A 26708-nucleotide genomic window follows, 5' to 3' on the forward strand; every position below is an offset into this window, starting at 1 on the left:
CTTGTGGCGTTTTTGGGGGTCTTCCTTGTAAATTATCATATCATCTGCCAATAGTGATAGTTTTACTTCTTCCTTTCCTATTCTTATTCCTTCTATTTCTCTTTCCTGTCTTATTGCTCTGGCTAGTGGTTCCAGAACTATATTGAACAGGAGTGGTGACAGCGGACATCGGTGTCTTGTTCCCAATTTTAAAGTAAAACCTTTCAGTTTTTGTCCATTGAGAATGATGTTGTCTTCTGCCACTTTTTCTAAAATCAAACATAAGCTATTTTTTTCTTATTTAGTGGATAAATATCTTCATTTGTCTTTGTAGCTGCTACTTCTCTGGGATTTCTCTTCTACTGTCAAACATTCAAATATGTGACATATTCTTTAATTTATCCTGCAGTCACCCTAGAGATAACTTGCCTAAATTCAGGGTCCATATAATCTTCATTCACTTTGAAGTCTTGTTCATGCTTGAAGTTTGTGATCACCTCCTTGTTCTTTAAACTTCTTCCTTTCTTGAACTTCGTGTTATCACCAGTCCTTGATATTCTACCTTTAAACTATTCCTTTGCTGGATCTATTACTTTTATATTAGCTTAGTATGTCATATATTGATGTGCTCAGTAAACTTCCTTGGACTTTTAAACCTGTGTCTGATCACTTTCAAATGTCTGAACTCTGATTGGCCAAAAGTATCATGTCAGTGGCAGTACATGGACACTTCTTTCAGCATATTTTTTTGAAGACCCACTATGTGCTAGGAATTTACAGGCACTGGAGAAGGCTCAAAGTTACATAAAGCATAACTTATGCCATGTAGAAGTTTATAGTCCATAAGAAGAGAGGATTGACTGATCATATAAGTGATTATCAAAGAAATTATAAATTAAAAACTGCTTTTGAAATTTTTGTTTTTTCAATTAAATTATCTTTTTTAATGAAAATTTTATGTAAAATCCCAATATCTAACAAAAACAGAGTTGTTCTATCAATCTAGCTTTTGTAGCCTTTCCAAATAGATCTCTGTCCTATATACTTACTTTCTAATCCAAAGGCAATTCCAATCCATAGACAATTCTGATGAATATTAGGACTCTGCAAATTAGAGAATAAGCTCTCAGTCATCAAAGGTACAAAAACAAAGAGCATGGAGGGCTCAAGGAAGGAAAATATTTTATAGTCTACTTAATACTTTACTATAATTTTTGTTACTTAGGGCTATCTGTGTCACTAGACTATGAGTCTTTAAGGACAAGACTAATTTAGGCAGGGTAACTACACTCAAATAATCTGGCAGCAAAGCACACATAAGATAAAAATAAGGAGAGAGAGAGAAATTTATGAGACCATTCCAACAGCTCAGCTAAAAAGTAGATACCCTAAATTTAAGTATAGCAGAGGTAATGGGAACCCACAGAGGTTTTGAAGGTACAACTGCTATAAGAAATTATTGAGTATAATGTAGGAAAAGTGGAATCCAAGATACATTTGATGACTTAATCCTTAGTAGAAAACATATGGTGCCTTTGCCTAAAACTAAATTAGAGTCAAGAGGAAGAATTGTTTGGGATAAAATTAAAGTTTTAGTGTACAAAACTAATTAAAACTGACAAATTTGTAAGTCAGTTGAAAGTACAGAGACTGGTAGAGCTTAAGAGCAGATAAATGCTGGGGTCACTGGCTCTTTGCTTTAGCTGTAATTAGAATCACTTGAAAATCTTAAAAATCAACACAAGCTTTACAACAGACCAATGAAATACTTGTCAGTTTGATTAAGGATCACATCATTTTCAGTTATCTGGGCATGTAAACTTGAAGTTATCTAGGACATTAACTTTTCTTTCATAATTTCTGAAATCATCAGTCTCTGTAACTTTACTGAAATTAATTCTTTTTCAATATATACTGGACTATTACAACTCTCCTCAACTTCACTCTATATAATCCTTTCCTGTTACATTCTGTCATCATATTACATCACTACTCTAAATCTTAATGGTACCATTTTGCCCATGAGATGATTTTATAAATCTGTAAGCATCCAAAGCTCTATACCACTGTAGTGAACCTATGGCATGTGTGCCACAGTGGGCATGCAGAGCCCTCCCTGTTGGCATGCCAGCCAAGTTGCCTCAGCAGCTGAGCATTGGATAACAGTTGTTTTTTTCTCAACTAAACACCTCAGTATTCAGGTTTAATTGCAATAAGTAAGTAGTTTTTAGATTACAGTTTGAGCACTTGCTCTCTAAAAGGTTTGCCATGCACCTCTGTACAAATCTGATTTCAAATTGTCTTTATCCTCTTTAATGTCAGCCCTGGGAAAGTCAGCAGTGCTTTTCAGATTTAGAGTCCCTACAGAAGTCTTAGTTACTTCTAAAGTTTGCTCACTGTGTTATGTCCAGATGGGAGGCAGGAAGGGCCTACCTTTCACATAAGAAAACAGGTTCCGTTGGATTGTGGAGAGTGCTAACCTCTGTGACTAAAGTCTGGGTTAATGCTACAATTTCTACTTACTTGGCATTTATATTTCCCTGGAATTAGTGTATAGCATACTATGTGCATGATGTTAGTTGGACTTAACTGTGGGTATCAAGTGGAAGTATTTAGTTGAGAGTTTTGTGCTACTTTTGGGTGCCCCTGATGTTGAACATGGATTCACTGGAGGTCAGAAGAGAGTTTTATACAATGTGACTAAAAAGGACAATATTACAGAGGATCAGGGCAAATAAGGACTCTGGTTATCAGTAGCTCAGAGGAATTTCTGTGATACTACCTGGGGGTAGAATCACAGGCAAGTACAGTAGAGATGACAAATTAAACACTGTCATAGCTTTGTGCTATCACTCAGAGGACTCTTTGGGACAACTTGTTAGTATCTATAAAAGGGTAAACAGAGTTATTTATGCTGTAGTTATCCTCACACTTTCTTTGGTCAGGCATGTTGATATCCAGGCAAAGTCCATCATCTTCTGGGACGATCCATATATCAATCTTTTTTTTTTCTGGAACAATAAGTTCTATATGAAACCAGGAATTGGCATTTTCTTACCAAAGATGTTCTCTAGATGGGATATACCATAAGGATATAAGGACTGCAACAAAATCTTCCACTTGCAGAGTAGGCATACAACAAAAATTTAGAACTGTTTAAAAGTATCAAAGTTGCCCTTTCTATAGGTGTAGCTAGCAAGAGTCATCAGGAAAACATGTGAGCATACAAATTTATTTCCATTCATCAATTTCTAACAAGAAAAACCTCTTCCAGGTACCTGGTGAAACCATGACAAGTACCCTAAACAGGAGCAAAATCAGACTGGAAAGGAACAATCTTAATTACACAACTAATAAGAATTTAGTCTTATATACAGTAATATCAAGATGTCTACTTGGGCTGGGTCACAGCAGTACTGTCAACATGGAGACAGGGAAACTAGAAGACATTTCTGAGGTTGAGCTTAATAGGGAAGGGCCCCTGAGCACCAGGAGGAGACTATATGTGGACGAACCTCTGCTTGACCTGAATTCCAAATGCCAGTGGTTTTGTATTTGTTACATTCTTTATCTGTGCTTCACTTAAGAGTTTAATAAAATCTGTTTGAAAGTTTTGGCCTGCTTCATCTCCACTAAGGGCAGCCAAAGGAAAATTGCCATTTGAATTGAGAATGACAGACCACCAAGGTCCACTGACATCATTAGGTGAACTAGGAGAATTCAAAGTGATTCTCACAAAAAAGACATAGTCTAATTCCAGTAACAACCTTGCTACTTTTAGAGTTTTTTTCTTTTGGGAAGTGATAATTTCTTTATCATTATGCACTTTTAGTTATTGTCAGGGAAAGTAAGTGAACAACACTTCCTGTTTTATTTCTTACTTTTCTTCCTCTTCTCTAGTTTGTTTCCAAAATGTTTACTAATACTCATTGGCACATGTCAGAGAAGGAGGGACTGAAAAGAACTGGGGAGGTAGGAGATAGAAAACTATGTAAAATTAAAGAATTTTTGTACTAAATATGCTGTATACACTTTAAAACTTTTAAAAATAACTTTACATTATAATTAGATATGACTTTTAAGTAAGCAATTGAATATAAAAATTAGATGAGCATGATTATTAAAATTATCATCAGCTCCATATATTTTATTGGATATAATTAAGAAATTATTAGCTACAAACTAGTAAAAAAAATATGACAGCAGTTTTGGGATTTTATTTCTTAGGAAAAATCAAACACAAGTATTAGTATTCCCTTACAAATGACTTGTATAAAATAAAGTAACTTATGAGCACAGATATGTGAAGAGAATAATTGTGAATGTTCTCACATGTGCCTAATGGAGGTGAAGTAAGGTGGTCTCAGGGCAAATATGCAGAAACACATAAAGGTCATAAGAGGTGTAAGAAGTTTTTTCTAACTGCTTTTAAGATTTTTTTACCATCAATTTTGAGCATTTTGATTATGATGTATTTTGGTGTTGTTAACTTCATATTTCTTTTGCTTGGAATATGTTGAGATTTTTGGCTCACTTTTCAGCCATTATATTTTCAAATTAATGTCCTCGCATAATTCTATCTTGTCAGTTTGGGGTTCATTTCAATTGATTCTTCTAATTCCATGTCATGTTTTCCTGCTTATTTGCATACCTACTAATTTTGATTACATGTCAAACATTGAATATTTTACCTTTTGGGTAATGGATATTTTTAAATTCCTATGTATTCCTCAGCTTTTCTTAACTGTGACAGAGTTGAGTTACTTAGAAAATGTTTGATATCTTCAAGTCTTGTCATTTAGACTTTGTTGAATTAGAGAAGTGCTCAGTCTAGGGCTAATTATCCCCTACCACTGAAGGAAGATCAGTTAGAGAATACTGCTTAAGGCTTGTGAATCTTAAGGTTTCCCCAGTTTAACTGGTAGGAACAAGCACTGTTCTCAGCCGGTGTGGCCACCTAGCACTGTCACATTCAACCTTTTTTTCATAATTTTTCAAGCTGCCCTCAAGTAGGTCACTCACACATATGTGTGGATCATTGTTCAGCTGAGACCTCTGTAAAGGAAATGAACAGAATGATATTTTAAGGTCAAGGGGAGGGGAACCCTATTTTAGATAAAGTGATCAGAAAAAACCTTCAAAAACTGACACTTGAGCTGAGACATGGAGTCAGTGAACAAAGCAGTATTCCTGGCAGAGGAAGCAGCAAATGCAAAATTTTCCCTGAGAAAGGAAAGAACCTAGCATGTCTAAGAAGCTGAAAAGGAGTAGAAAGCAGGAACAAACAGTCAATGACAGAGTGGGGCAGAAGTTGTAGAAGTTCTAAATAATTAGATAATGCAATTGTTACAGACCTTAATTCAGAGTCTGGGTCTCCTGAATTACAGAAAAATATATAGTATTCCATTTCTGTAATCAGTCAAAATTATAGCCAAAGGTAGTATATATAAGATTTTTGGAAGGATGCATAGAGGTGATTACCTTAATTACTTCTGAAGAATAGAAATAGAGACTGAGGGAGTAGGTTAAAAAGGGCTTACTTTATACCTTTCATTACTGAGTATACTTTTAAGAGTTCTTATGAATTACTTTTAAAACAATGAGCAAAAATATGAATTAGAAATTCACAAAAGAGAAATACCAGTAAACATATAAAAAGATATGCGGCCTTACTAGTGATCAGAAATAACACAATTTAGATTTTCACTTCTTAGATATTGGCAAAGACAAAAAAATTAATAATATCCAGTTTTGTTGAGGGTATAGACAGATGTTCTCATGTTCTTCTAGTAAGAGTATTTAAATTCAAACTTTTTAGAGGGTAATTTGACAATAGGACTTAATAAGTTTTTTTTTTTTAGTAATTTATCCCAAGAAGGTAAATCAGTTGGAATAAAGGCCAAAAATGCCTGCATAAGGTCATTCATTATTTACAGTGTTGTCCATAATAGTGAATAACTAGACCCTGTTAATTCATGTCTATCAGGTGGAGATTAATTATTCAAATATGACATTGTCCATGGAATACTCTGTAACTATTAAAATTTATGATGTAGTTATATATTTACTGACACTTCAAAATGTTTACAGAGAATTACTAGGTAAAACAGGTAAGTTAGACGGTTATGTGATAGTAACATTTTCTTTTTGAATTATATAGGCTGAGGCTGGCGATAGAGCTCAGTGGCATAAGTGCCTGCCTGGCAAGCACAAGGTCGTGAGCTCAATCCCTGGTATGGAAAAAAAAAAGGAATTATATGGGCTTAGGTGCAAAAAGAACTGGAAGTTTTATATAAAGTTATTAACAGTAATTTTTGCTCTGTAGTAGAATTTTTAGTATCTTTATATTTTAAATTTTATAATGATCATGCTTTAATTTCCTAATGTGTGAAAAATAATCTATAAAAAATAAATATGAGGAGTATTAGATACTATTTATTTAAACATGCATGTAATTTGATAAGTAATAAAAATTAAGTATTGGTTTGATCTGGAATAACTGATTTTCATAACACTCTTCAATTTTGTAGGACTAGAAGAAATTGCAAAAGAAAGAGAAAAACTTAAAAATGCGGAAAGTATCAAGATCAAAGAAGAAATATTTGAGACTTCTAGGGACCCTTTAAATTGTTCAAATACAGATCACTGTGAGCAAAAGGAAGATCTTAAAGAAAAAGATAACACAAACCTCTTTCTTCAGAAACCTGGCTCTTTTTCCAAATTAAGCAAGCTTTTGGAAGTAGCTAAGATGTCTCCCGAGTCAGATGTTATGACCTCCAAACCAAATGTCAGTGCAAATGGGTGCACATTGTCTTATCAAAACAATGGGAAACATTCGGTGGGCAGCATTCCATCAACAGCAACACAAAACAACGTGGAAAAGACAGACTCCAATCTGTTTAACACAGGTTCAGGTGTTCCAGGGAAGTTCTACAGTCCTCTCCCCAATGACCAGTTATTAAAAACACTGACTGAAAAGAACAGACAGTGGTTTAGCCTTTTGCCAAGAACACCTTGTGATGATACTTCACTTACCTATGCTGATATGTCAACTGCTTCTCTAGTGACTCCTCAGTCTCAGCCGCCATCCAAGTCACCTTCACCTGCCCCAGCTCCTCTTCTAGGATCATCTTCTGCTCAGAATCCTGTCAGCCTAAGTCCATTTGCTTTATCATCTCTTCAGGTTAGTACTGCTAACTAAAACACATTGTAATATTACTTCATTTAATCTTTGACCCTGTGAAGATTTTCACTCAAGGAGAATCATTTGAATAGTTATAGTATCCCTACCACAATCCGAAAACTGCTTTGTTAGAACTATTAATTTCTAACATATATGCCCAAGACTGCTTTGATTACTTTTTTACTTACAATTATTTCAATGTATCAAAAAATAAAATTACTTTGCAGGGCAAATAAGAACATGGAATTTAACATTATTTAGTTTTCCTTTAATTGTGGTAAAGATTCTTTTTTCCAAATTTAAAAATAATTTCAACATTTTCCCTAACTTCTTAGATTAATCTATTTTTAAAATGTTTTGTTTTTACAGATGAAAAGTGGAGTATCTATGATGGGACTTCAGTTTTGTGGGTGGCCCACTGGTGTGCTTACTTCTAATATTCCATTTACATCACCTTTACCTAGTCTGGGATCAGGGTTGGGACTATCAGAAGGAAACGGTAATTCACTCTTGACTTCCAATGTTGCTTCAATTAAAAGTGAATCTCCAGTACCTCCAAATGAAAAGGTCTCTTCAACTCAACCTGCACCCCTTGAAGTGGCAAAACCAGTAGATTTTCCCAATCCAAAACCTATTCCAGAAGGTAGGTGCATTGAGATGGTTTATAGTCACTTACTATATTTCATTAGTATGGGCCCTATGTGATAACTGAATCTCTGATGATTTTCTAGTTAGTTAATAAATCTTTAGGCTTACTTTATCCTATTATTTCCTATTCAAAACATTTGTAAATGATCTACGTATTTATCTTGATGTAGAAATGCAGTTTGGTTGGTGGAGAATTATTGACCCAGAGGACCTAAAAACTTTGCTTAAAGTGCTACATCTCAGAGGGATAAGAGAAAAGGCATTACAAAAACAAATTCAGAAACATTTGGATTATATTACTCAAGCCTGTATCAAGAATAAGGATGGTATGTACTTAAAGAAATTCCTGTTTCTTAGTTACAAGAACTAATTTTTTTACCCTAAAACATAGGTCTTCTTTTTTTTCCTCTTTTATTTTTTTTTTTTTTGGTACCAGGAATGAGGCACTGTGCTGCTGAGCTATATCCTCAGCCATAGGTCTTTGTTCTTAAATTGATTACTATTTTTCTACTTTATACAACAAAAAATATTTACATTTCTTAAGTTAGTATTACTTTATAAGGATTTTTAGCATCTGCACGTATATTCTTTTGTATTTTAGAAAGACTGTTCCTTTTTAAGAGTAAGCTGCCTGAATGTGCACAAATGCATTTGTGTATGTTAAATTAGATGAAATGGGATTCCTGGAGTTTTATTCATGTTCTGGAATAAGGGGAGGGGGAATAAAATGAATTTTAAATTTAATTTCTTTTCAAATGTAGTTGCTATTATTGAACTAAATGAAAATGAAGAACACCAGGTAACTCGAGACATTGTGGAGAACTGGTCAATAGAAGAACAAGCAATGGAAATGGATTTGAGTATCCTTCAACAGGTAGAAGATCTAGAAAGGAGAGTTGCATCAGCAAGTTTGCAAGTAAAGGTAAAATTGACTTGGAATAAAATCTCTTTTCAGGATAATGGAATGTAACTAATATTTATTATGGGGCTAACTAACACATGCCAGCTACTGTACTAAATGTTTTCACTTTATTTTCATTTAATTTTCAAAACAGTCCAGAGTTAATGTCCCTCATCTCACAGGTAAGGAAGCAGGCTCAGAGTAAGTAACCTGCCAGTGGTCATATAATTAAGTAGCTAAATATAGATTCAAAACAAGCCTCTTTCACTCCAGATCCTATGTTCCTTTTAATGAATCTTGCCACCTTCTTAAAGGTATTCATAAATATGATTTGTGGTGTGGAGTTCTTTACTGGAAGCAAAATTTCATAGTTTTCCCCATTATAAATGTACTAGTTAGTGCTCTGGGACAAATCTCATCAAATGCCTGCTGTAGTGTTTCATATAGGACCAAGAATCTTCTCCATACAAGCCATGTTATATTTTGGACTTTTGTTTTGTATAATTTCAATTTGGAAAATAATATAGATATATCCAAATGTTACATGATGACATAGAGATATACTCTACTCGATATACCCTGCATCTGCATGTGTAAAATATGTATGTGTGTATCTAATGGTGACTACCGTGTCACAGGCAAGGATCAGAACTGGCTTCATCTTTGTGTAAGAATTTCTGGTTTTGAAAAGGGGTGTGAAAGTCTTCTCAGTTCATAATAATGTGGAATCTGTGAGAATAAATGGATGAATGATAAGTAAATGTGAAAGGCAGACATACCTACAAAAGTTTATTATCTATGTAATTTGATTTGATATTTTTTATTTGATGTTTGTATTTCAGAATGAGAAATTTATAGCACACTATGCAATCAATAATTAAAAGTTTTGCTTCATAATTACTTTTGAAGATCTCCAAAAAATATAGTTTTTCACAGATAATAAAATATCCCTTTCTTGAGGCAAAAGTTATCATTTACTGAAAACATTGTGCTAGCAAATTATCTCTCTCCTCCTGGCACTATAATACAGTATAAAAATACCTCATTTATCTGGCATCTTCAACAAATGAATTCTTCTACACAAGTTAGTTTTCATAAGAAATGAAACTTATTTCATTTAATGCCATGATTTTTTAGCATGGTTGCTGAATATCTTATGTTACACATTTCACTGCCTTCTTAAATTGAAAATAATGCATGTAATTTAAATTATCTGGGCAACAGGATCATTAGTACGAAGACCAACTAAGACAGTGATTTCCTCAGGAAATATGAAGTTTTGTTCCTACACTAACTGTAATAAGCTTTGCTTTCTAAACTATTATATCTGTTCTCTATAGTCTGTGTTTTGTCCTCTCATAGTTATTACTTCTTGATGGGTTAGAAGTTTTCTATTTTCCTTCAACTTTTTTCCATCTAATTTGCCAATTCTAGTTCACCATTATTTGGGCAAGAATATCATCCAAAGTTTTTTAAATTGTGTATATAGTCAGAGTGTAAGCCTGAAATTTTTTCCTTGTGATCTACTCAGATTTTGGTGCATTAACTTTATCACATTGCTGGCTACTTAAATGTTTGTAATTCTGTTCTCAATAACTAAGATAAGTGAGATTTACCATTCATTTAAGTGCAGTATTTTAACATCCTGTTAATATTACTGATTTCTTCTGTATTACTCTAAGAATTGGATTGTAATTATATTAGGCTTGAAGAGTTTAACAACACAAGTGATGGAAAATGATGGAAATAATCACAAAACATTTATACATTTGCAGAGGATTAATTTTTTTTCTTAAAAATAAAATAGAGCTGTATGTTTAGCCAAAGGGCCTAGGCATTGTAAAAGCACATTAAGCAGTTGGTCTTGATCTTCTTAGGTGCATTCATTTCTATTTTTAGTATTTGCTAATAATTTTGAACTTCTTTTTCATATTGTAGGAAAAATCTGAATTCTGAGTCCTATGTTGAGAATATATAGACTGTCTAATTATTTCTGGCTCCCTAAAGATAACTTTAATGTCTCTTTTTCTGTTTTTGTAATTTTTTTACATTTTTTATTTTGAAACAGTCTTGGATAAGTTTTCTCCTTTATAAGTTAATTAACTACCTCAAGAATTATTCCCCCAAATAGGTTCATGATTTTCTTCTGAATAAGCACCAGTGCCAGTGTCCTTCTTAAAATATTGTACCCATAACTGCATGTAGACATGTCTCTGTTCATGAAACCTTTACTTCCCCTTATTTAGCATTATACCTCTATTGAATTTCTACAACCATTTTAACATCTACCTCATACTATTGATTTACTGAGTATACACTGCAACAAAAATCCCTGAGCCTTTTTATAGTACTTTTTAGTATCGCATCGTATTTTTGTGATTAGTTGTTTAAACTTCAAAGCTAAAATTCACCATTGATATATTTTTGTTGATCTCATTTGGGTGTACTTTTCAGCTTATGAAACCATTTTTATCTTAGCCCTGTTGTGCAGAGTATTAAACTTCCTACTTTTAAGTCACCTGTGATTTAAGGCAATCAACTGAGTAATAAATATTAACTGAACAAGTCAAATGTAGAGCTTGAAGGACATTTGCTGAAGTAACAAGCTCTGTTAATTGCCACTTGTGATAGTTTTCAACCATCTAGGTTTCTCTAATGGCAATCTAGTCCTTTTGTTATTGTTTTGTCTTATCAGTTGCCTTGCAGAAATGAAGGCATACTATGTTTGCAGGATTCCTTTAGTAAGCAATTTCATATCCCTTTCAGAATATGGGAGGAGCTTTATTTGACATGACTGTAACTATGCACTTAAGTGTACTGTGCGTAATTCAATCCTGTACAAGACTTTAAGCCAGTGGTGGTGAACCTATGGCACATATGCCACAACAGGCTATTTGTAACATGGAAAGCTCTGAAAGGTTTATCATCACTGCCTTATGCATTCCAGGCAAGAACTCTACTACTGAGCCACATCCCCAACACCATCCTTCCTTTCTAAATATAGATATTCTATGGGGAAAAGGGGGAGACTTGACCCTAATATACAGGATAAAATAATTATCTCTAAATGATTTTAATTTTTAAAAGGTAATTCTGTTTTTCATTTAATATGCACTTGCTAACTACTTGTGCCATATCAGACAGTGGACACCATGAAATTGGATAAAAAGTGGTTCCTACATTTTATAAATCTTACCCTGTAATCAGAAAGTAAGGTTAGATATAGGTACAGATAAAGATATAGATTTAGATAGGCGTATATTCTACTAACTAAAAATTATAGAGAAGTACAGAGTAATGCATGAATTTAAAAATGAAAGCTTATGATGGAAACAGGGAAGAGATTAGAAAGACATCACATAGAAGTTGAGAATGAATATAAGAGAACAAAAGACAGAGACCAAGGGAATGTTATAACAGGAAGTTGGAACAGCACAAGCTAGCATCAGGATCAGGAAGCATATATTTGCAGAGTAGTAAGCCATGTAATTTGACTGCAATATAGAATGTGTGAATGGGAACATGAGAAGAAAGGTATTGAGATACTTGGATGCCCTACTGAAATTTGAGACTGTTAAAGAGTAGATAAACTTTGAAGGAGTCTGAGCCAGAAGATCAATATAAGCAAGCTAAGATATGAGATCATTCATTTATTCAGTCAAGATATATGTGTGGAATGCCCATTGTTTGCCTTTGCTCTGCTCAAGGCAAGTGAATAAAAGCAGACATGGTCTCTGCCTTCATGGAATTCAGAGGCAGGAAGACCTTCATCAATTGGTCATACTAAAATTGTGACCATGACAAAGCTTTGAAACATTATCCGGCCCTAAGAGAACATGTATTAGGGGAACTTGCCTTTTGAAGCAGATCAGGGAAAGATTCCCCTCAAGGAATGCCTTCACGTTGAGGTGAATTTTAACATAAAAGCTATAGGATGAGTGTAGTTAAGTAGGTAAAGAAAAGGAAAAGCTATAGAGATATAGGTAGCGGCTTATATATTGTCTCTGCCACTGAAAGAAAAATCTTGAGTATAAGAACCTGAAAAGAATAGTATAAGGCATGAAAACAGAAAGGAAGAGCAAAGTTTAGGCCATCAAGACTTTCATTTTCAATAAGCCCCTGAAATTAAATAGCATGCTAATCTACAATCTTCCAGAATATTTTGCTGATTTTAAGTATACCCTTCATAATATCAATTTTTTTTCAATTTTTTTTTACAAATTTTTTTTTTAATCATGTAACCTAGTATTAGGAAACAAAATATTAAAAAAAAACTTTAGTAAAAGAAAAGATCTTTGAGATCTGCCAGGGTCTGCTGCTATATTTTCAGTGAAGGTTACTCACCCATCTAGCATTTTAAGAAGAAACCGTAATAACATTATTCTCTTGATATATAGGGTTGGATGTATCCACAGCCTGCATCAGAAAGGGAGGACTTGGTATATTTTGAACATAAGTCATTTACTAAATTGTGCAAGGAACATGATGGAGAACTTATTGGCGAAGAAGAAAACAGTGCTCATGCACTAGAACGGAAGAGTGACAACCCCCTAGATATAGCTGTAACCAGGCTGGCTGATTTGGAGCGGAACATTGAAAGAAGGTATCTGAAGAGCCCCTTAAGTACCACCATTCAGATCAAACTGGATAATGTGGGCACAGTTACTGTCCCTGCTCCTGCACCATCCGTTAGTGGTGATGGTGACGGGTAGGTTATTGAGATTAACTTGAAAAATTATTGTGCTTCTTTGCTAATTGGAGCCTATTTTCTATTGCCTGTTATCTATGTATCTTCTTGTATGTCTGTGATCCGTATGGATCATGCTATTTGCATGGTGCTTTGTAAAAACTTTTTTTTTTGTTATGTGCATTGGTAATTCTGCAAAGTGATCTTACATTTACCTGGTTGTGACTAAGCTTTGAGGCACGTAGCCACAGTCTGTGCACTACATCAAATTTAGTTGCTTAAACTTTATACTTTATTGGCTGTTACATGTTTTTGTCATTGCTTGGCTTTCAGTGTGATGATTGTTTCACATTCAGTAACCATAAATATGGACATGACCTACTTAATTTTTCTGTATTTCAATGCAGAATTGAAGAGGATATTGCTCCAGGGCTCAGGGTATGGAGAAGGGCATTATCAGAAGCTCGCAGTGCTGCACAGGTAGCTCTGTGCATTCAGCAATTACAGAAATCAATAGCATGGGAAAAATCAATTATGAAAGTTGTAAGTGTTTTCATTTAAGAAATACTATGACTAATTTACTTTGTCCTGTTCTTTTCAAACCTCCAGATCTTTCTTAATTATGTATTACCTGTTGTCACAATAATGTATGCTATAATTGATAGCTTAATTCTTAAATACCATATAATCTAATACATTCTTCCTTGAGCCTTTTTTAAATTTTATTTTAAAGAAAAAAATTTCAAAACAAGATAATAGAATGGTAACAATGGTTAATATATTGCATATTGTTATCTTTAAATTAGTCACTCAGAGTACAAGATATAGGCATTTAATTGTCCAAAGAATATTAGCACAAACCTTTCTTTTCAATGAACTAAGAGAAATTAGTAGTGTAACTATTTTAGCTATCTTGTATATGTACATATTTTTTTTGCTTTTCCCTTCCTTCTTTTATCCTTTCCCCCATCCCACTTTCTCTTTCTTTTTGAACAGTTTCTTATTTTAAATATCTATTGTACATTTTGGGATCTCATTTATTCTTTCAGCTTTTCATGCTAGCAAGACAATACAGTGTTTGCACATGTGTGTCTGGTTTATTTTATGTATGAGTATGGTCTTGAGTTGCATCTATAGACCTATAAAAGTCTCCAGTATATCCTTCTTTATGGCTGAGTAGTACTCCATTAAAAGACCATATCTCTTTTACCCATTCCTAGGTGGATGGGCATTTGTATTGTTTCCAAGATTTAGCTATTACAAATTGTGTTGCTATAAACATGGGTGCACATATCTCCCTGTGGTATGATGTTATTAATTCTTCTGGGAAGATACCCAGAAGGAGTACAACTGGTTAAAATGGGACCTCCAATTCTAGTTTTTTGAGGAATCTCCACACTGATTTCCACAGAGGTTGCGCCAGTCTACACTCCCACCAACAGCGAACAAGGAAGGTTTCCTTTTTCCACAAAGCCCCACCAGCATTTGTTATTAGTTTATTTCTTGATAATAGCAATTCTTTCCAGGGTGAGATGGAATCTCAGTGTTGTTTGCATTTGCATTTCTCAAATGACCAGTGATGTTGAAATTTTTTTCATATATTTATTTGCAGTTTCTATTTCTTCATCTGAGAAGTATGTATTCATCTCAGATGCCCATTTTTGGACTGGATCTTTAAATTTCAGAGGTCTGTTATTTTGAGTTCTTTATATATTCTCAATAGTAATCCTTTGTCTGAGGAACAGCTGGAAAACATTTTTTCCCACATTGTGGGTTGTCTCTTCACTTTGTTGGTGGATTTTCTTGCTGTGCAAAAGCTATTTAATAAGATGAGACCCCAGTTGTTGATTCTTTGTTATGGTTCCTATGCAATCAGGGTTTTATTCATAGTCTTTGCACACACCAGTGTCTCAAAGAGTTTTACCTATTCTATCTTCCAGCAGATTAAATGTTTCTGTTTTACTGTTTAGATCATTGATCCATTTTGAATTTAGTTTAGTGCATGGTGAAAGATATGAGTCCAATTTTAATCTTTAGTTTTTCCAGCACCATTTCTTAAAGAAGCTATCTTTCTTCTAGTGAACATGTTTGGCTCCTTTGTCAAAGATAGTGTTGCTGATTATCTCTGGAGCTGTTTTTGCATCTTCTAATCTGTTCTATTGATCTTTGGGTCTGTTTTTTGTTTTTGTTTGTTTTTTGTTTTTTGTTTTTTACAGTACCACACTATTTTTATCACAGTAGCTCTATAGCATAATTTCAGGTCTGAGATTGTGGTGCCCTCTGCTTTGTGTTTGTTGTGCAGAATTGCTTTTGCTATTCTAGGTCTCTTCTGGTTCCAAATGAATTTTAGGATTGTTTTCTCTAATTCTGTGAGATATGCTGTGGAAATTTTGATCAGAATTGCATAAAATCTGTATAACAGTTTTGAAAGTTTATGGCCATTTTCACTATATTGGAACTATATTCCTAGCCAAGGAATATATTCCTACCCAAGAGCAAGGGATACCTTTGCATTTTCTGATATCCTCTTCAATCTCCTTTTCAGAATACTGTAGTTTTCATGGTAGAGGTCTTTTACATCCTTCATTAGATTGATTCCTAGATATTTCATTTTTCTAGATGCTATTGTGAAAGGTGTTGTTTCCTTAATTTCTTTCTTAGTGAGTTTGTTATTGGTGTACAGGAAGGCTGTTGATTTTTGAGTGTTGACTTTGTGTCCAGCTATGCTACTGAATTTGTTTATTAAATCTAGCACTTTTTAGCGGAGTTTTTTGGGTCTTCCATGTAGAGTATCATGTCATCTGTGAATAATGATAATGTAATATCTTTCTTTCCTATTATTATTCCTCTTATTCATTTCTCTTGTCTAATTGCTCTGGCTAAAATTTCCAGGACTATGTTGAATAAGATTGGAAATAGTGAGCATCCTTGTCTTGTTCGTGATTTTAGTGTGAAAGATTTCACTTTTTTTCCATTTAGTATGATACTGACTATTGGTTTATCATAGATGGCTTTTATCAGATTGAGATAAAGACCATCTATTCCAAATTTCTGCAGGGTTTTTCTTATGAATGGGTACTGGACTTGTCAAAAGCTTTTCTGCATCTGCTGAGATGATCATATGATTTTTGTCCTTAGTTCTGTTAATATGGTGTATTATACTTACTGATTTGCATATGTTGAACCATCCTTTCATCCCTGGGAGGAATCCCACTTGGTCATGGTATATAATCTTCTTGATGTTTTGCAGCATTCTGTTTGCCAGTATCTTTTTGAGGGCTTTTGCATCCATGTTCATTAGGGAGATTGGCCTATAGTTCTCTTTCTTTTTTTTTTTTTTTTTTTTTTTTTTTCCCTCCGGTACTGGGAATCAAACTCACAACCTTGTGCTTGCCAGGCAGGCACTGTGCCACTGAGCTAAATCCCCAGCCCCAGTAGTTCTCTTTTTTAGCTGGGTCCTACTCCAGTTTTGATATCAGGTAATACTTGCTTCTAGGAATGAATTAGGGAGTATTGCTTCCCTATCAATTTCATTACAGAGCCTGGGAAGTACTGTGTTAGGTCTTTTCTAAATTTCTTGTAGAATTCAGCAGTGAATCCATCAGGGCCTGGGCTTTTCTTTGTTGGTAAGTTTTTAATTTTATCTTTGATTTCATTGATTGAGATTGGTTTATCTAGGATTTTTATATCTTGGTTCAGCTTTGGTAATTCATATGTATTTAGGAATCTGTCCATTTCTTCTGCATTTTCCGTTTTATTGGAATACAAGTTCTCAACTTAAGTGTAGATGATCTTCTGGATTTCTGCAGGGTCCTTTGTGATTTCACCATTTTTATTCCTAATTTCATGGATTTGAGTTTTTCCCTTTTTTGATAAGGTTCAAGACGGGTTTGTCGATTTTATTTAATCTTTCAAGGAACCAACTCTTTGATTCATTGATTCTTTGTCTTGTTTTCTGAGTCTCCAATGCCTTCATTTCTGTTCTGATCATTATAATTTCCTCCCTCGTGCAAGCTTTTGTCTTAGCCTGCTCTTGTTTTTCTAGAAGTCTGAGGTTCACCATTAAGTTGTTTATTTGTGCTTGCTTTGTTTTCCTGATATGAGTATTTACTACTATAAATTTCCCTCTTAGGATTACTGTCATTGTGTCCCATAAGTTCCAGTATGTTGTATTGTCATTATAATTTAATTGTAGAAACTGTCTAATTTCTTCTTTACTTTGGATGGTGCTATTTAATTTCCATGTGTTTATAAAGTTCTTGTGTTTTCTTTTGCCATTGCTTTCCAATTTCATTGCACTATAGCCTGATAATATTCATGGGATAATTTCAGTTCCTTTGCATTTACTTAAGCATGTTCTGTGAGCTAGTATGTGGTCCATTTTGGAGAACATCCTTGTGCAGCTATGTAGAATGTGTATTTTGATGTTGTGGGGTAGAACACTCTGTAGAGATCTACTAAGGCCATTTGTTCAAAAGTTTCATTCAGTTCTCATATTTCATTGTTAATTTTTTTTGTCTAGTTGATCTGTCTTTTTGTGATGCGGTTATTGAGATTCCCCCAATATAGTTGTATCAGTGCTTTGATTTTTCATGCCTGTTAACATTTGTTTTATATAGTTGGGTGCACTTGTATTTGTTGCATATAGATTTATGATTGTCATCTCTTCCTCTTGTATTGTTCCCTTTAAAAGGATTTGGTGACCTTCTCTATCTCTCTTAATCAGTCTCAGCTTGAAATTCACTTTGTCTGCTGATAGAATAGCTACCCCTGCTTTTTATGGGTTCCTGTCACATGGAGTATTGTTTTCCATCCTTTGATTTTCAGCCTATGAATTTCTTTTTGAATTAAATGTGTTTCTTGTATGCAGCATATTGTTGGATCTTGCTTCTTGGTCAATTCTGCCAGTCTGTGTCTTTTGAGTGGTGAATTGAGACCATTAACATTGATGGTTATAACTTATATGCATTGACCTATCTTTTTATATTATTTTCCTGTTGTTGGCTCCCCCTACTTTTTCCCTCTTCTCTTTTTAATTGTTTTCCTTGCCTGGTGGATTCCTTCCATTGGGGTTCATGGAGTTGTAGTCCTCATTATGTCTCTCTAGACTGTCCTTCAAAACATTTTGGAGTGGGGCTGGGGATCTAGCTCAGTGGCACAGCACTTGCCTGGCAAGTGTGAGGTCATGAGTTCAATTCCCTGTTCTGGGAAAAAAAAAAAAAAAAAACATTTTGGAGTGCTGGTTTGGTGGTCATAAATTTGCTCAGCTGTTCTTTGTCATGGAATTATCTTTTTTCTCCAACAGTTTTGAAAGGTATTTTTGTGGGGTACATCAATCTGTTGTCGAAGGTTGTTTTCCTTTAGAACTTGAAATACTTCACTCCAAGCTCTCCTTGACTTGAGGGTTTGTGTGGAGAAGTCAGCTGTGATTCTAATGGACTTTCCTTTATAGGTGAGTTTTTTTCCCCTAACAGCTTTTTAGATTCTATTCTTATGTTGAATTTCTGGACTCTTGATTATGATATGCCTGGCTGTAGATTTTTTTGATCATGGCTAATTGGAGTTCTGTATGCCTTGCTTCTCTGTATGTCAAATTCTTTTTCCCTAACAGGAAAGTTTTCTGCCGTGGTGTCTGTGAACAGTTTTTTTTATATATATATTGTTTGTGCTATCTCCTTCTTTATTATTGCCTCCAATCAATCTTAAGTTATTCTTGTTTGCTTCATCTAGCAGCTCCTGGGTTGACTTCTCATGGTTCTTTGCTATTTTTCTTTTCATGATTGCTAACCCCAAGCCTCTCTTCTATTTGTGAGATCCTGTCCACACATTGGCTTAATACACTGCAGATATTGTCAATGGAATTTTTATTCTCCTGGATATCTGCTTGAATCTGCCCTATGGATTCCATTTCTTTCCTATGCTGAGTATCCATGTCTTTCATAATTTTCTTAAGCTCCTCTATTTTTTGTCTGTATCTGCTCTAGAGTCTCTAAGCATGGTTTTCATTATGGAAACCATTTCTGCAGTTATCTGAAAAATAATTTTTATTTCATTTTTTTTCTAGAGCCTCATTCAATTGCTTTGTTGTAACCACTTCTGAGACACTAGTTGGGTGGCTTTCAGATTGTCCCCCTCATTGCCCCTTGGGTTTGCCTTTAGTGAACTAGATATCTGGTATTGCATTTTGTTTAAGTGTGTTCTTTTTTTAGTTTAATTCCTAGGGTGATACTTGTAAATTGCCTATGATGGGTTGCTTTATTGCTAATATTTAGAACCCTTAGGAAATGACTATTTCTCCTAGTGTCTTCCAGGTGTAACTGATTTTTAAGTTTTGAGTTTGTTTCAAGATCTTACCTCTTCAATTTGTTAAGGATGACAAGTTGCTGCCCATTTGGCCCAGCTCTGGTTCTTTGGTGCTGTGCCATAGTATTCTGTATGACCCTTAGTAAATCTCAGTCTTGTAATACCAGAAAGAATAACTGTTTAGAACAATTATGTCACTTTTGGCTAAAATGGTACCATCAGTAATAACATTCGCATCAATCACAGCCTAGAAAATGACAAACTGAGGTTACCATGAATTTGCCACCTTTAACTGTGTGAACTAGATCTTGGTTATATAACAAAATCTAATATAGACCAGTAAATTATACGCAGTATAGAAGTCCTTAATAGGTCAATTTTATCCTCATGGGTTAAAATTTAAAAGTGGTTAGGGACAAAATAGAGAGGTAGAGGAAGAGGAAGAGATTAGAAGTAAGGCTAAAGGGGAATCATGCTAACTTTGGGAAACTGGTGCAGAGGACTGGAGGGAAAGAGAGAAGGAAGAGATAAAGACAACAGAACAGAACAACAACCACAGAGGCTAGAAACCACATTCACACTCATATAAAAATAAGATCAAACAGTGAAGGAGAAAAAAACAAAAACACCACCACAACCACAAAAAACAAACAAGAGAGAGATAGAAAAAAAAATTCCATTTTCAACTTTGTCTGTGCTGTCACTGGTAGACAATGTGTGGAGAGAGAGTCCTGATCTATGCTGATTTATCCCAGCAAGCCAGCAGTAGCTTTTTGGTGGAGTAGTGGATAATCTCAGGGACTCTGCACCTTCTGCTGAGGCCAGATTCATTCTGCCTGCAGCTGTCAGCACACCTTCTAAGGACCTGACCCCAGCTGGGAGCCACTACATGAAACCTGTAGCTGCTCTGAGTTCTGAGCTCAGCTGGCCCCTCTCCAAGATGGCTCCCAGCCAATTGCTCTGTCGTGTGGAACAACTGAGCCCTCATCACTCACTGCCAGCTTTTTCAGTCCTTCAAGTCTACTGCTCCCCTCCACTACTGCATCTCTTCATGGAGGCCTCAGGTCTCTAGCAGTCATTGTGTGTCTGCAAGTTTGAATTGCTCCTCTTGCCCAGTAACTCCCCTCTCAGGAAGGAGGTGCTGCTGGCTACCTCCTTCTTCTTCACTGACGTTTCTCTCATCACTCTGTGGGCTTCAGTTTGCACCTCAGATCCTTCCTGGGTCCAGGGAACCCACTTCCCTCCTGCTTGTCTTCCTCATGTTGCTGTATTCCAGCGTCTGGATGGCAACACTCAGAGAGGCTCTTTCTTTGCTGCTTACCACTCCTCCATCTTGTGTCCCTGCCTTGAGCCTTTTTTAAGGAACCTACCAAATTTATCTTTTCTTCTTTAAATCTTGCTTCTGCCTCCTTTGAGTATTGCTTATAAGTCTAGTTCATGTTGTCTCCTATATTCTACGGGTATAATAACTGTTTATCTAAATATTTTCACTCTTACAAGCATTCCAGTTCCCAACATCACCTGCTACATTATTGGATTCCCAAAATGTCTTATTTTTCTATCAGTTTTATTTCTTTTTAATTCTAAAAAGTAGTCAGATGAATACATACAGAATAGAGTGCTCTTGCTTTATGTACTTATATATTTGCATCACATATAGTTGACACGAAGAGTAGATCTTTTGTTTCCTCTGATATTTAAAGCTGCTTTTCACCTTTGTATATGCCCAGTTATTATCATTATTGTACAATGAGCTTCTACTTTGTGCCAGCACCAAAATACTATGTATTAAAAAGAAGAGTAGAGTTTATTATTTCCAGAGACCTTTATTTTAAATCATGTACAAGTATCTCTCTTGCCTGTTTTATATATCATTTATAGAAGTATTTGTTTTATGTAGGCTCTTATGATTTACTATGTCCTTTTTTCTTTTTTTTTTTTCTGGTCCCGGAAATTGAACTCACGACCTTGTACTTGCCAGGCAGGCGCTGTGCCACTGAGCTAAATCCCCAGCCTTATGATTTACTATGAATCACTCACTTTAACATTTAAACATTAAAGATTTGTTTTCATGAATGGCTAAAAGTGAAATTCCTTTTCTTAAAGTAATCATCAAAGAAAAGTCATATTTTATAAAGAAGCTTAAATAACTTGGCATTGTTTCCCTCTTTTTTACCTCTATGCTTAGACTATTTAGGCCTTATCCATTTTATAAAATAAATTTGATTTTTCTGTTGTTGTTGCTCTTTCTTCCTGAAATGTTTATGGAATTTCAACTTGCAATTTTTACAATATGCTCAAATTTTGGTCTTTGTTACTCTAAATTAGAATTTTCTATAAATTTTAAGGCATTCTTGAGTTCATCTGAGAGGATTTTTTTCCAGGTAAAAATATTTTTTCTTGTAAAAATTATTAATTAAATGAGTTCCAGTATCACCTTGGACAAATATGTTTGGTGAAACTTAGGCTATGGTGATCTTAAAAAGTTGATTTTACATCAAAGTGAAATTTATAGAGCCAGGTGTGGTGGTGCACACCTGTAATCCCAGCACTTGGGAGGCTGAGGCAGGAGGATCATTGCGAGTTCAAGGCCAGCCTTGGCTACAAAGTGAGCTCAAGGCCGGCCTGAACCACATAGTGAGACCCTGTCTCAAAAAAAAGACAAAAAAAAAATTTACACCACTATCTACACCAAGATAGTCATGATTATGTAATGTTTTGTTATTACACCTAAAAAAGACACCCAAAACTTGTACCAAAACATTTTTTTATATTAGTATACTTATTTTCTGCAATCCAAAGCTTTCTATCACATTTTTGCAAATTCCTTAACCTTTTGCCTGTTATGAATATTTATTTATCATCATTCAACACATTCACAATGTACATTTAAAAAATGTGCTGGGCATGGTGGCACACACCTTTAATCCCAACATTCAGGAGGCTAAGGCAGGAGTATCATCAAGAGTTTGAGACCAGCCTGGACTACAAAGTGAGCTCAAGGCCAGCCTGAACTGCATAGCAAGACCCTGTCTCAAAAAGACAAAAAAAATTAAAAATAAAATAAATAAATATTTTAAAATGTTTAATAATGTTATTTGTAGGCTGGGGATGTTGTTTAGTGGCAGAGGGCTTGCCTGCCATGTTCCAATCCCCAGCATTACAAATTTTTTTAAAAATTATTATTAAATACACTATTTGTTATGAAACTACCTTGAAAAGAAGGCAGAGTCTCATATTTGAAGATTAATGAGCACGTTGTAAACCTTAATTAGTAACAATGCCTATGGCAATCCTCATAATAAGTCCAAGCAAAATGATAAAGTGCTTGCTACCTTCAGAAATACCCTCTTGACCAGAGACTAGCTTACCAAGAAAGAAGGAGCTGCCAATCTGCCTCCGTATAAGTCTCTGCCCACAACATGCTTTATATTTTTGTTAATGGTAAACAATAGACAACACTCACTATTTTTTTTACTGTAGTAGCAAAGGAATTAAAACCAAATGTTAATATATTTGTATAACATATTATGAGCTGTTACTATACTTTTCAAAAATGTTATGAGTTTAGTATCTGTCACATTTTCTTTAAAAGTATCAGATGATAATTTCACTTCTAAATAATAAATGCAAGACATAAAATGACTGTAGTATTTGTATTTATCTATTGTAGAAAACTGTATATTTACTTATGTTCATGAATGATTTTTTAAATATTTTAGGAAGTTAATCTTTAAGTGTTATTTCTCATTGAATATTTTTACAAGTTTTAAGATGTACCTTAAATTCATCAAAATAACACCATCTTAAGGTATTTAGTGATGTGGTATTAGAGAAGTTCATAAAATAGATATTATTAGAATGTTAAACTCTACTGCTTTGCTCTTCATATACATACCAATTTTAATATTATATATTTGATAAGTATTTGTTAACTTCAGTGGTGTGTGTATAATATTTCATTAAGATTCTTAAACTATCATTGGTGTACATATTGAGTTAAATAAAACTATTTTAAACTTTCTGAGACTAAGATATAATATTGTATTAAAAGTTAAAGTAATTTTGAAGAAACTATTATTTCTAAGATTTTATACCTAAATTTAAATTAGTATAAATGAATTCCAGTTTAAATGTTTTCATCTTTTGAAATACTGGTTATAGGACATTTTCTACTTTGAGTGGACTATGAGCCAAATGTCAAAAAATACTAGTGCTTATCATTTTATAAAGCTATCTTGAATTTTTTACTTGTTTAACTTTTCTCCTTTTCTTTTGTAAAACTTTTATATATAGTATGTGTATGAATGCAATTCTCTCTGCATATTTAAAGTTCTTTATAATATTAGACTTTTTAATGGAAGAGAAATAATTTTCTTGTTAGTTGTATAAAAATCATGACCTCTTAAATTCTTTATTCTGTTTCTTTCCTTGGAAATCAATTTGTGTGATTTATTTCCTACACTTGTGGTACATGTTTGATTTGGATTGATTTTTGGTTTTCTGGTTTGGACACATCTTTCAGTCAATCACAAAACACAGATGGATAGTTTAGTCAAAATCCAGGGCTATCTTATCATATATAATTATGATACTGATAGTAATACAAGTTTCATAACTTTGATCTTAAATACTACTCTAACTCTTATTTCTTTCTCAGAATATCATGAGGATGCTAAGATAAGCAAAAGATGAAATGTATTTTAAAACACCATGTATTAAAGCTATTCATTGCTTTATGTGCTCTAATGTCATGTTAATTATTTCATATGTTAATGTGTACATGCTTCTGAAGTGTGTGCAGGCATTCAACCTCTAGCTTTGTTCTTTGCAGTGTACCTGAAATGTGCATTTACCCCAATAGAACTGCTCACCCCATCATGTGGTCCATATTCGTGTAACGAGAGATACATAGATGTGTATGGCTATTGTATATTTGTTAGCAAGCGGAATGTTCATTACTAATATAAATCAGGAATTTTGGTGTGTTTAACATCCCAGTAACTATTGTGCATAGCAAAGAGTTAATTTTAAATGATTTTTCATGTATTATAGTACTGCCAAATCTGTCGAAAAGGCGATAATGAAGAATTGCTTCTCCTTTGTGATGGCTGTGACAAAGGCTGTCATACCTACTGCCATAGACCCAAGATTACAACTATACCGGAAGGGGACTGGTTTTGTCCAGCTTGCATTGCTAAGGTAAGACTGATGTAGATGTAAACTTAATTACAAGTTCTAAATGAGCTTTATAGCAATTTATTTTGTTGACTATTTGAGACATAATTCACATACCATAAAATTCACCTTTTTTACAATTCAGTGGTTTTTAACATATTCTCAGTCATACAGCCATCACTACTATCTAATTCCTGAACATATTCATAACCCCCAAAATAATGTCTTGTGCCTATTATTGGTAACTGTCACCCAGACCCCAGATTTTTGTAACTATTAATGTATGTTGTATAGATTTGTCCACTTTACATACAAATTTAGTTATACAGTATGTGGCCTTAGTGTCTGACTTCTTTCACTTAGCATGACATTTATGAAATTCATCCATGTTCTAGCATATTTTGGTACTTCCTTTCTGTAGTCAAATTATATTCCATTTTATGTGGAGATTTACTATATTCTGTTTATCCATTTATCAGTTACTGTACATCTCAGTTATTGCTACCTTCTGGCTATTGTGAATAATGCTTCTATGAACATTGATGTACAAGTTTTTGTATGAATGTAGTTTTTGACTCTCAGGTATATACCTAAAAATAGAATTGTTGGGTCATATGCTAATAAGTTATTTTCCACTCACATGTAAAATAGAAACCTATGAGCTCTCATACCAATGGAAAGGAAAAGAAAAGGCTAAAAAAAGAAATGAGTTTTAGAATTAAGAGGTAAGGAGTAAAAGGTATGTAGAGATCAGCATATGTTCAAGGTCAGACTTTTTGCTAGCCATTCCTGTCCCAGGAACTGCTAAGTGTAAGCTCTTGACCTAATCATTACCAGAACTACCACCTCTTTATAAATTCAAGAGTAAAGTTCTGTATTTGTCTGGTGCCTCCTTTCTTTTCAGTTCACTTCCAATTTTTATCTTTTATCTTAGCCAAACACTGTACCTCCAGTTCACTCTTGAACTTACTGTAGTCACTCCAACAATCCTTTGATATCAACAAAACTTCAGACATTTATCATAAGATCTCTTTACCTGTTCTCTCCCCTTCATATTCTTTTTTCCCATCTAATCCATCTTATGTCAGTATCCCATTACTATTATCACTCACTCTCTTGTCCTTTACCTGTCTCATTTGGTAAAACCACCTTTCTGGTTACTCAAACTCTGTCTTTTCTACACCAACACCTTTGCATCTGCATGTGGTTGCAGAAAATACCTAGCCCTTTACATGAAGGCCTTAATCAGCCCTCGATACTGTCTGATGATTTGTCTCTATTCTGTCCCCTCCTCCATCCTTATTTTTAGTTAATGACCTTACTCTTATTCAATTAAGAAAATGGAAGCATAAGAAAAAATTATCACAAGATTTTACACCACACCTACTGTCCTTCTGTGTTTGGCCTCACATGTTTATCTTCTGTCTTATTTCCATGAGCTTCTGTGCCCCTATCTAAGCCAGCTTCATTGCTTGTACCTCAGATCTCATCACCTTTTAGAATATTACCTCTTTAGACTATTACTTCAGCAGTTCTCTCTTCTGTGCATTGTTAGTTTCTGCTTCTCCAGGAGGGCCCTCTCATCAAGCCTACTTACGTGGTATTTTTCCCATTTTAAGAAAACTAAATCACAGTCTTCTTCTGGCCTCACTTGCTTGATCCACCCACCTCTCCTCACTACAGAAAAGCTCTTAGAAAGCTTTCTGCTCTTGTTCCTCTCAATTTCTGTATTTAATCTTATACCTCCAATTCACTCTTGAAATCATTCTAGTCAGGTCTGCACCTCCACAACTTTTCCATGATTGTTCTTATCATGGCCACAAATGAAT

General features: G+C 34.4%; 1 protein-coding gene and 1 long non-coding RNA gene across 8 annotated transcripts in view; one reads left to right on the forward strand and one right to left on the reverse strand.

Annotated features, from left to right (window-relative positions):
* LOC102004217 overlaps positions 1-2973 on the reverse strand; it is a 5789-nt gene extending 2816 nt beyond the window's left edge. The window contains exons 1-2 of the long non-coding RNA XR_262502.1: positions 2910-2973; positions 1029-1083 (exon numbers count right to left, since the gene is read on the reverse strand). This is a non-coding gene — a long non-coding RNA (uncharacterized LOC102004217). The remainder of the gene's footprint in view (positions 1-1028; positions 1084-2909) is intronic.
* Positions 1-26708, forward strand: part of Baz2b (bromodomain adjacent to zinc finger domain, 2B) — a 269690-nt gene that overhangs the window by 234501 nt on the left and 8481 nt on the right. For 5 of the 7 annotated variants that reach the window (XM_013518703.1, XM_013518704.1, XM_013518699.1 and 2 more), the window contains 7 exons: positions 6510-7162; positions 7532-7805; positions 7981-8136; positions 8572-8732; positions 13109-13419; positions 13806-13941; positions 24757-24903. In XM_013518703.1, coding sequence (XP_013374157.1) covers positions 6510-7162; positions 7532-7805; positions 7981-8136; positions 8572-8732; positions 13109-13419; positions 13806-13941; positions 24757-24903 — 1838 coding nt within the window. The remainder of the gene's footprint in view (positions 1-6509; positions 7163-7531; positions 7806-7980; positions 8137-8571; positions 8733-13108; positions 13420-13805; positions 13942-24756; positions 24904-26708) is intronic. The other 2 variants (XM_013518702.1, XM_013518705.1) reach the window with 1 other exon arrangement.

The sequence above is a fragment of the Chinchilla lanigera genome, unplaced genomic scaffold, assembly GCF_000276665.1.
Source record: "Chinchilla lanigera isolate Chin_1 unplaced genomic scaffold, ChiLan1.0 scaffold00048, whole genome shotgun sequence".
Classification (NCBI taxonomy): Eukaryota; Metazoa; Chordata; class Mammalia; order Rodentia; family Chinchillidae; genus Chinchilla; species Chinchilla lanigera.